General features: G+C 38.8%; 1 protein-coding gene across 2 annotated transcripts; it reads left to right on the plus strand.

Annotated features, from left to right (window-relative positions):
* The first annotated feature begins 376 nt into the window (after nt 1-376).
* Nucleotides 377-10,269, plus strand: pkd1l3 (polycystic kidney disease 1-like 3). 2 transcript variants are annotated; one of them, XM_011489943.3, is made up of 23 exons: nt 378-784; nt 1,371-1,475; nt 1,561-1,586; nt 1,690-1,723; nt 1,806-1,870; nt 1,974-2,036; nt 2,139-2,297; nt 2,393-2,511; nt 2,603-2,726; nt 2,814-2,936; nt 3,767-3,986; nt 4,089-4,267; nt 4,350-4,580; nt 4,792-4,893; nt 5,422-5,600; nt 5,934-6,080; nt 6,183-6,385; nt 7,136-7,323; nt 7,397-7,529; nt 8,032-8,227; nt 8,340-8,559; nt 8,629-8,713; nt 9,342-10,269. In XM_011489943.3, exons 1-23 carry the CDS (start codon nt 439-441, stop codon nt 9,386-9,388), a joined length of 3,294 nt encoding a protein of 1,097 aa, XP_011488245.1. In that variant the 5' UTR covers nt 378-438; the 3' UTR covers nt 9,389-10,269. The 2 variants fall into 2 exon arrangements, with proteins under 2 accessions (XP_078800525.1, XP_011488245.1); XM_078944399.1 differs by lacking the exon at nt 2,814-2,936 and having other exon boundaries at nt 377-784.
* Nucleotides 10,270-11,075: the final 806 nt, after the last annotated feature.

An 11,075-nucleotide genomic window follows, 5' to 3' on the forward strand; every position in this document is an offset into this window, starting at 1 on the left:
TAATCTAATATAAACATTGACAATTTTTTAACTGTCATCACTTCATTAAACAGAAGTAGTTTATAATAGTTTAATTTTTGGTAATTGAAATCTCATGAAAAGACATTAATGACTTAATTTCATTTTCTTCTATTGTTTAAAGTAAAAAAAGGTTCCCCTTTTTATCAAGATTCAGAAATAATTTACTTTATAGTTAATTATGAAGCCTTTAATGTTCAAAACAATGAGTCAGTGTTTTGAAGGAAACTCCTGAATCATATTTTGGAGCCAGTAGTGATTCCTTCACTTTGCATCTTCTTTGATTGTCTGCAGTGATTTTCCTAAAGTATTTAGAACAGATGCAGAGGATTTTTTTTCTTCAAGGAAATTCTCTCATTTCCAGGGCACAGACTGAAGTGACTCGTTGCTTGTTCAGTTTCAGCACTAAGTGTGTTTGCCATGCACATTGCATCAACAATGGCTACGCTGTTCTGGACCTCCATCTTTTTGTGGATTTCTGTTGAAAGTCTGTCTTCAGGTGAAAGATCAGAGGCCTGTCCACACCAGAAGCAACCAGCACCATGTGAATTTATTTCAAGAAATCTCTGTTTGGAATTTGTTGTGGAACCAAAGACCTGGTTCCAGGCCATGAGCAGCTGTGAAGAGAGAGGAGGGGAGCTCCTACAGGAGTTGAACAGCCCAGCAAAGGTTTTCCTGACCAGCATTATCCAAGAACGAAGGTTCAGCAACATGACCTGGTGGATGGGAAAAAGAGTCCGAGTTGAGAGCACAAACCCCAATCTGAGTAAGATATCTTTTATTGTTGTAAAATGTTATTAAATGTGCTTGTTTTTTTATTGATTAGATTTAATATGTAAATTACTGAGGCATCAAATTGAAAATTATAACATATTTTAATGTAAGTTTCACATTTTAATTTAAAAACTTGTCCTTTTTTCTTGATGAAATTAAAGTCTGTGACTTGAGGCTAGACAAGAAAATGATTTTTATTAATTCAACACACAAAAATAATTGTGCCATTTAGTAAACAGAAAAAGAGGTTGTTTATTGTGCAAAATAGGCATAATTTCAGTTTGTTGGCGTATAAAACTGCATGGATTTTTTTCCTGGAAAAAAAACAGCAATTTAACCTGACTGCCATCTTTACAGCGAGGTCATGACATTTGTTTAGGACATTTTAAAGGGGCAAATTGTTTTACATATGCAAAAAAAATTCTAAGCATTTAAACACAGGAAGGGGAAAATCAGGTTTTAAAAAATATAACATACAGGAATAATATCTAAATATCAAAAGTGAAGGTCAGTAATTTTTTGGTAAATTAAACTACTGACCTGAAATGCAAGTCTAAAGCTCTTCTCTTTCATGCCAGATGATAGGGATTTTTCCATGGATTCCTGTGGATACATTAAGCTAAATCCTCTTAAGGTGCTGTCATCTGACTGCAGTAAGACGCGGGGCTTCCTCTGCACCCACCGTATGTAAAGCTGATGCTCTGATCCTTCACATTCTCACATTTCATCTTTGCAATGAGTTTAAAAGTGACTTTTTATCATTAAAAGGTGTAAGTTCCCCAACAAGCACAAAGGTAAAATGACAATTTTAATAAAAACACTTACCACATTTTGTCTTTAGGAAACAGCTTGTGGAAATTTTGGATTATCAATTTTTTTAATGTGTTCTCTTTTCAGAAAATGCTTTTATCCAATAATGCGGGCAAACCTCGTAAGTGAGATTCTGTGATCCTTACTGTAAACTGCTTCATCTCTTTTTTGTTCTTCTAAACACTCACATGCTTTGTTTCCAGGACTCAGAAGACGTTCTTTAAAGGACGTGGCCTCAAATATTGAAGACATCTCTGAACTAATAAGAGTAAGCAAATACTACAATTGATTATAAAAAGAATTTAAGAGTATGTAAAAGTGCATTTTGTAAGATCATCTACATCAACATAATTGCAGTTTTTCTTTGGTAGCTTGCAGGGCCAGAACTCCAACGAATGGAGACGACAGCCGGAGAGCCCACAAGAGATAAACAGGTTGGCACTCCTCCTTTTTCCTTCCACGAAAAAAAGCGCATGATTCCATTGCATTTTCTCCGTTAAGTTCTAAAAAACTTTCTGTATTTTGTTGCTTCACAGGATGAGTTTGTTAAGTATTTGTTGGCTGTTGTGAAAAAAGCACAAAAACTATCAATTTTACCAGATCCAGATGAAATAAGCGGCATCATTAACAGCAGCTTTGCCATCTTGAGTCTTTCACTAAAAAAATGTGACCTGGTCACTGAGCCAAACCCTCAAGTAAGTGGACAGAAATTAACTTTGACTTGCAAGGTCTTTGATGCTGGTTGGGTCTTCCTAGTCCAATGGTGTCACCTTTATTCTTGCTTTTCCAGTCTCTGTATGAGAAGGTCTTTGAGATTATTGAGCTAGCTTCTTTGCTGAGAGGTCAAGACAATCCAAACCTCAGTCAAACTGTCATCAAGCATCCAACAGGCACCATCTATCAGAAAGCGTATGTATTTCAGTTTATGTTAATTATAGATTTTTCTCCATACTCTTCTTTTCTTGCTGTTATGTAATGGTTTGGTTTCCAACGTCATCAGTTACAAAACCCAAGAGCTCAACAATGCAGTGCTGGGTTCAGAGGAGAATGGGGAGTACATTAAGCTCCCCCCATATTCGGCGCTGTCTTCGCAACTTGAGAACTACAGTGACGTCACCGCCCAGGTAGGTTTGGATTCCCAGGATGTGAACTCTCTGTTTTCTCTGCATCTGTATTTATTTTTTTTGTAACTCCGGTTTCTTCCTTCTTAGATGACCACTATGTCAGTTAGTCCTTATCCTTCTGCTGACAACATTTCAGGAACTGTTTGTAATTTGGTGCTCAGCAATAAAGGCTCAAACATTGAGCTGTCAAACCTTCCGGAGATGATTGAGGTAAATTCCCTGACAGAGTGCGGTTACAACTGTGCTTTTCCTACTGATAACTCAGAGAAATACATCCATAAAAGTCAAAACAATTGAGTGAATGGAAAAATTGTGTTGCATGAATACTTTCATTAAATGGTTTGCAACAAAATTGCTGATAAGGAATATCTCTTAAAGCATTAAGAGTTTTTGATAACACATAATATTATTGTTTCTTTATAGTTTCGACACATGTTAAAAAATACTTTAAGGATTTCTTGTAGGTACGTTCTCAAAACTTTATAATAACAAATATGTATAATGATTACAAGATTGACGTATTTTCCTGCACAGTAAAATGATTCGTAAAACACGACAATTTTTGGAGAAATAAGCTTTAATAAGAATCTTTTTTGGCAAAACAAACAACAAAACCTTTTCATGTTTTCATATTGTAATAAAACTGGTTTAAACCTTTCATTGAAATGATTCCAGCTCTATTGAAGCAGGAAAAGCAAAAACAAAAATGTACAAAATTAAAAACTTGGTTTTTAATAAAATTTTCAGTTTTACACCAAGAATGACAGCTGTGCCACTTTTACTTAACAATTCACTCTTTTGTTACAAGAGCAAATAAAAACTAAACTGAAAAATATTTATGCTGATGTTTGAATGGAAAAAAAGCAAAACAATGAGAGCCAGCCAAAGAAATGCCAACAAGCCTGAACGCCTGTTTTATGACCTATGGGATCATTTCAAAAAGTCAAACAAAAATGTTTAAAATAGACTTGTTGATGTTTCAGTCTTTTTATTTATCCAATCCATAAAGTCAGCCTGGAGAGCTCTCTGTGTTTCCTCAGATATTCCTGCGCCGCTCGGATAATTCGTCTGTGGCTAACAGCACGTTCGTGTTGGAAAAAGACACCAAATCGGTGACTTCATTCAACATCTCTGACCCAGAGGTGACCGTCATCTTCGATGTGGAGCCAAGCGTCAATGCCTCCTTTGTTGTGACTTTGTCCTACAACTCACCCCCTAACTCTACTTATTTCACTAACAAAACAGTTTTAAACCAAACAGGTAATTTCATCCTCAACACACTTGCCCTGTGAGCCTCAGCTGTCATTTCTGCAGGTCTATGCACTTGATGTCACATTAAAGGTTAATATATTTCTGCTGTAGGAGGATATCGCTGGATGATAACCCCAGAAATGTTCCAGCAGAATCTGGGGATCTGGTATGTTGACACAAGGCTTAATTCGACACAGGAACTGGGCGTGACAGTGACGGTGACGTCTCACATGAGCAAGTGTGTGTATTGGGACACGCACACGGGAAATTGGAGCACCGCCGGTTGCAGGGTTGGTGGACACAAATCCAAAATATGAGCTGCTTTAGCATCATGGTAGCAGTGGTTTGATGGCTCATCTGTGCTCATCTCAGGTGGGACACAAGACAAGCCCGGTGCTCACACACTGCATGTGCAACCACCTGACCCTCTTTGGGAGTTCCTTCTTTGTGATGCCAAACCAAGTGGACATTTCTCGCACGGCGGAGCTGTTTGCCACCGTGAATGAGAATTACGTGGTGCTTGCCCTGTTGTGCTCCTTCTTCACTCTCTACCTGATCACACTCCTGTGGGCCTGCTATGCTGACCGCAGGGCACGCTCTAAGGTCAGGGCTGTCTTCTTTTAACAAGCATTAGTTGATGTGTTTTACATGCTTAATGCTGTTTAGGGTATAAGGATTCAACACAGTTGAACAATACGAATTCAGGAGGCCACCTAAGAAGAGAGGGTGTATAATTGACCAGCATTCCAGGTTAATAATAAACCAAACCATATTGATTTTTAAAATGGTTTCATGTTTTATGTCACCCTATTAGAGGAAGATGACTCTGCTGGAGGACAGCCACCCAGGAGCTCAGTACAACTACCTGGTTTGTGTCCAAACAGGGCATCGCAAGAATGCAGGAACTTCTGCAAATGTAAGAGTTTATTTACTTTTTAACATCTTTATGACATTTTGACACTTTTTTTGGTACATGTTTTCAAATTATTTTTTTCGTTTAAACTGGGAGCAACTTAAATATGCAGCCATTTGAAATGGTGCTAAATCATGGCCGCCCTTTTGGTACACACGTTATACTAAGAAAGTAGTGAGATTACTCAGACTTTTTTTTTAATTTTGAAATTAAATGAATTTTTTAACTATTAACCAGCGTATTTTTGAATTTTCCTGTTGAATGTATTGGATTTTTTGACAGGATGGTCAAAGTCTTACAGTTTTGTCATTCTATGGAATATCTAAATTGCACTCCTATTGCAGTGTGTTGAATTCTGTATGAATTTTATTGTTTTCTTTAGTTTTTAAAATCAGTATATGTTTCTGTGCAAAGGTACCGATCAACTGTATATTCTGCATATGCAGAGCTATAAGCACTTTCTGCCTGCACACACCTTGATGGTTGCTGATGTTTGCCTTCAAAATCTTGTTTGTCTGCGCTGTCCTGCAGGTCACAGCGAAGCTGGTTGGCTCGGATGCAGAGAGCAGCATCCACCACCTGACTGATCCCGACAAGCCTGTCCTTGAGAGAGGATCCTGCGACATGTTTTTCTTGTCTACACCTTTCCCTCTGGGGGAAGTGCGACATCTGCGGCTGCAGCACGACAACTCCGGAGGCCACCCATCATGGTACTGAATGTTTTTAAACTCTAAAGGAAGCATGTGCTGTAGCTGTACCATCTTGCAGGAAAATTAATATATATACACACATGGAGAATATATAGGTACTGTACTGTGACACAAATAATCCACCTAGTAAAGAACTTTGATAAGTTAACATTCAAAACTGATGCAGTATTTTCAATGTATTGCACATTTATCATGGGTGGTTTCAGGGGAATTAATGCAGGTGCTCAAAAAAAAAATGGCATACATTAGTGTTTTTGTTTTTTTTCATTGTTGATCTGCAAATACTTTTAATGGTAAATGTTTATCTCTGTTCTGAATTCCCATAATCCCAAGGTATGTTAAGAAGGTGATCATACAGGACCTTCAAAACCATCAAGTGTTTCACTTCTTCTGCGACTGCTGGCTGAGTTCTGACCGAGCGGACGGCATGACCAAGAAAACCTTCAACGTTGCAAAGAACAACGAGATTGCCAGCTTCAGGTTAGAGTCTAGCATCTTAAATCTCATTATACAAACACTTTCAGCTCTTGCAAAAGCTAGTTGTTAAATGATCTGTCATTTTCAATGTTTCATATTTTTTAGAAACATCTTTCAGACCAGAACATTAACAGGTTTTAGGGACGAACACATCTGGGTGTCCATCTGGGATCCCCCCTCACGCAGCCCCTTCACGCGGGCACAGAGAGTGTCCTGCTGCATGTCCCTGCTCCTATGCACTATGGCCATCAACATCGCCTTCTGGAACATCCCTGAGGATCTCAATTCACCAGAACTCTTCTCATTAGGTGACTGCACAGTCTTCTCATTTGTTGAACAGCATCAGATAATTTTGGTTCAGGGAGGACATTGTGAAATACACACAAAAATGAACCTACAAAATATGAAAAATAGGTTAACAAAGGAGTACTGTTTAATTAGAAGCTTAGAAGACATGGGAAATGACATTCTGACCCATCAGTCAACCTCAAAGGACGACATCAGGCTGCACCATCATCCGTTTGGGGGGGGTCCTGCCTCATTATTTAGAATCATCATAAGCTGATTGAAACAGGCAAACACAAAACCAACAAATTATTAATCCTAATGATTATTATCATCTGGATAGAGATTAGAAAAAGTAAAGAACTAGAGATGGAGAAAAAAAAGTGAATGCTTAGAAAGACAAGTCAGGACAGCAATAAGCAAGAACCAACCTCTCTTAACACACAAGATACAACAACCAACCACTTTTCCCCCAAACCACAAAGCCTCACTGCTTATACATGAAGGGCTCTTTCTAAAGAAAGCACTGCTAGTTCTCTCCAACTTCAGGAAATAAAAAATACTTTTTGCATTTCCTTTAAAATGAACTATTTGTCATAAAATATTTTTCATGAAAAGAGTCCCTTAAAGAAAGATTAATAATAAGAATTTCATTGCAGTCGGAAGAAAGATTTAAGGCGTTACGTTTTCGGAAATCCTCGTAAACTTTCTAAATTTGGTTGTTTTTTGGATCTGGACCTGTTCTCATCTCTTTAATTCTCTCCCGTTTCCAGGATCTTTGCATATAACTCAGCAGGACTTCATGGTGGCGGTGGAAAGTGCTGCTCTAATGTTCCCAATCAACATTCTCATCATCACCATCTTCAGAAGCATCCGACCTCGGGTGGTTTCAACATCTAAAAAGGATGATGGCATTGAGAAAACAAGAGCCTCCGCAATCAGTGTACCAACAATCCTGAAGGTGCGCTCTGCTTCTCCATACTTCCATTTACTGTCGTGAACTGCTGTATTGACTGATTCATTTCTGCTTCCAGGAAATTGAGGAGCTCCTTTACTTGTTGAGCATGAGTCCGAGAAACAAAGTGTCAGGAATGGTCGGGCTGGAGTCTGCTGCTGACCTCGGTCCTGCCCTGCAGAGGGTGCATGACTTAATCCACTACATGCAAGGTAGCTCCGTTATTTGGTTTGACAAATAAATAAAATATTTATAAAAATACACACCCTTAATGTGGTTAAGAAAAAGGTTTAAAGGTTTGCTTTTGTAGTTCATGAATGATGCACACAAACATAAGGTAATGCATGTCTTGATCGACATGAAACTGACAAAATTTATGCTCAAAATTGATTCCAAGCACTTCAATGCTTCTTTTGGAGGCATCGACAACAACATGAGGCAAAACAACAAATTAATTTTGTAATTGTTTAGCAAATGTTTCCCAGGAAACAGAAATTATCTATAAAAATTTTCAATTAAGGTGGACAAATATGGGGAATTGATTAAATAAAATAAAAAACAACAATAATAATATAATAATGAAAGAAAAAGTAGAAAGTCTTCGGCGCACCACATTTTCACCCACAGCCTACATATATTTTAATGTTTTGCTAATTTGCTCAGGTGAGTTTCAAAGGGAAAATACAAACTTATCTCTGAATATCATCACCACAGGTGAGAGTTTGAGTGACAACCACTTGGTGTACTGCAGCAAGTTCCTCCTGGCTGCTCTCTGCCACCTTCTCATGTGTCTGGAGAAACTGGATGGAAAACACTTCCCAAGTTTGCAGGATTACCAGGACACCCTCAGCACTACCAACCTGCTCGTTCGCAAGGCTGAGATGGTCTTAAGCAGCCACCTGGCCAACTGGTAAGCCGTGACATGTACACAGATTCAACTCTGCTAGCCTTAAGTTTGGTGGAGGTTTGTTTTTTGTCCAGGCCTTTCCCCATTTTCATGTTCTCTCACATTTCTTCTGAAGCCCTCTACCAGTGAGGAGGAAGAAGAAGGAGTCTACAGGCTGCCGTCTGCCCTGGTGGTGTGTGTTCATAGGCTGGTTCCTGCTGCTGTCCATCAGTGCAATATCCACCTACTTCACCCTGCTGTACGGTTTTCAGTACGGCAAGGAGAAGTCCATCAAGTGGGTTATGACTTTGGGCCTGTCGTTGTTTCAGAGCATCTTCATTTTGCAGCCTCTGAAGGTGAGGTGGAGACAACAGAACGAGTCGTTTCCATTGCGTTCCCTAGCTGAGGCTTGTGTTTGTACACAGGTGATAGGCGTTGCTGTGTTTTTTGCCATGCTGCTAAAACCAGTGGCTGTGGAGGAGACTGAGGAAGCAGAGCAGGTGCTATCAGGTGACGAAAACATTGAGCTGCTTTCCTGTCATTCCTTTTGTTTTGCAGGTTTTTGTCCACAGATCACTGATGGACACTGTTCTTACAAATAATGCAAGAGAGATGAGGTTCTTGCATCCTCTTCTGCAATCTTTTTTATTGTGTCCAACCTCTTTTCTCACAAACGTCAACAGATTAACTTTTGTAGTTTTAAATCAGCTGTGGACTGCATCAAAGTTTTATTTAGCACACAAATGATTTATTGATGAACTCGACTGAAGTTACCATTCCAGTCCATTCTAGCCTTGTGTAATCAAGCTCATTACACAGCAAAAATGTTCCTCAGGGGGTCCCTTAAGCAACATCTCTCTTGCAAGTATAGTTGTGCACCTCTAGAACTGTTGTGCTAGCTTAGATGACCCATCATTGAACAAATTGAATCATTGAAGAAAAAAGAATCAAAAGAATCATTGAAGACTCATTGAAATCATTGAAAGAATCATTGAAAAAAAAAAGGTTCAGCACACTGTCTAGTGGGTCTAGATGACCCAACTCCCAACGTTAAAGTGCCTAGGATAGCACAAGGGTTAAGTCTAAATGGGGCGTAATACAGTATATGTCTAACTGCAGTGTCCTTCCTATCAAACAGCGCAACAAGAGCGGTGCAGAAAATACACCGGCAGGGAGTCACTGTGAAGACCAATCGTGGCGCCGGATCGACCTCCTTCCCCATGAAACCCACCACTGCATCCATCTTCTACTATATTTGCACTTTCTGAAGAATTTACTCAATATATAAAAGTTTGGTGTTTAGACATCTACAAAATTTCAAGTAACAGTTATCGTCTAATTTAAAGTAACAATGTTAAATGTCAGTAACTGTTGTGGATTCTCTGAAGCTTTTAGATGTTCAATTTCATTAAAAAATACTGCTGCGTTTTTTAGGAGCTAAAAACAAATTGCCAGTTCTCAGGAGATTGCAGGACATCTATGGTTGGTTGTAAGTGAAATAATAGTTTAGCAAAATAATATATATTTTTAATGTAAATCTTAATAGACGGCTTGAATTTAGGTCTATTTAGTTGTTTCATCTTGGAGATGAGAAAATAATTTCATATTTATCATCGATACACAAATTCCCCACTTTAACAGGTACACAATTGGCACTCGAGGTTCCCTACTGCATCACAGGGAGCAACAACCAACCACAGTCTGTGAATTAATGCAAACTATGAAATGTTGGCTAAAAAGGTGCACTTATGTAATTGAACATGTGAGAGCTAATGGTTAATTGATCACTTTATTTTTTCTTCACATTTTGCTTCAGTCACTGTGATACATGCTGAAAGTGCACACTAAACCTTTTCATCATTCATGGATGCTTCTTTAGGAGTCAGTCTGCCACCCTTTGAATCATTCATGACGAAGGCCAAACTACTTTCAAGTTTGTTTTTCTATTTTCAAACGCCTCATGTGTGTTCCTCTGTGCTCCTATTTTAATCATAAAGAATATTTTGGTTTTATTTCTTGATACTGTATCTATGGACTTTTAATAAAGGGACCTCTTAGCATTGTGATCTTTATTTGCTCTGTGACTTTTTATTGTAACTCAGTAAACAAAACAACCTCTTAATGATCAAAAAAATGTAAACATCCTATGACAGGTTGTTAAGATTAAATGTAGTAATTTTATTTTAAGTCGAACCTCAACCTGTACGACAGAATTATGTAACTTTAAAACAAAAGAGGAAAAAATCTATTCAAACCTCTTCAATCTTTAAGGAATTTTGCCTGAGGTTCCTTTTACCTGGCCAGCCTGGGTTCTGGTTATGGCAAACCTCCTGGATCTGATATGAGCCTGGATGACCAAGGTGTGCACCAAGGTCTGGTTGGTGTACCAGGACATGCTGCGATATTGATTGGGACACATGTGGGTCTGGAACAAGCTAAGAAACTGGAGAAATACAAAAGAAAGATAGAAGAGCACAGCAATGATCAGTGACAAATGAACTTCAGAGCACAACATTAGGACCTCCAGGAACAAGATCCAGAAACCATTAGCGGCAGACATCCAAGAATGGGTCTTGGGAATGAAGAACCGAACAGCACGGAGACCTGAAATTAACAAAGCTGGACTAAAAGACAGAACAGAGACACTAGCACAGGAGCAGGCTCAAAGTACAAGATCAATAAAGGCCAGGATCTCCAAACCAAGTAGGACTCCAGGAGCAGGCTGTGCAAAGACGTCCTTGACACACCTAGCACATAACAAATGGTCAATGGTAAGTGGCATATACTTGTATAGAGCTTTTCTACCTTCCTCGAAGGCCCAAAGCGCTTTACAGTCACAGTCCTATTCACCCATTCACACACTGATGGCGGC

This window comes from Oryzias latipes, chromosome 3 (assembly GCF_053564925.1).
Source record: "Oryzias latipes strain Hd-rR chromosome 3, Olatipes_Hd-rR_3.1".
NCBI lineage: Eukaryota > Metazoa > Chordata > Actinopteri > Beloniformes > Adrianichthyidae > Oryzias > Oryzias latipes.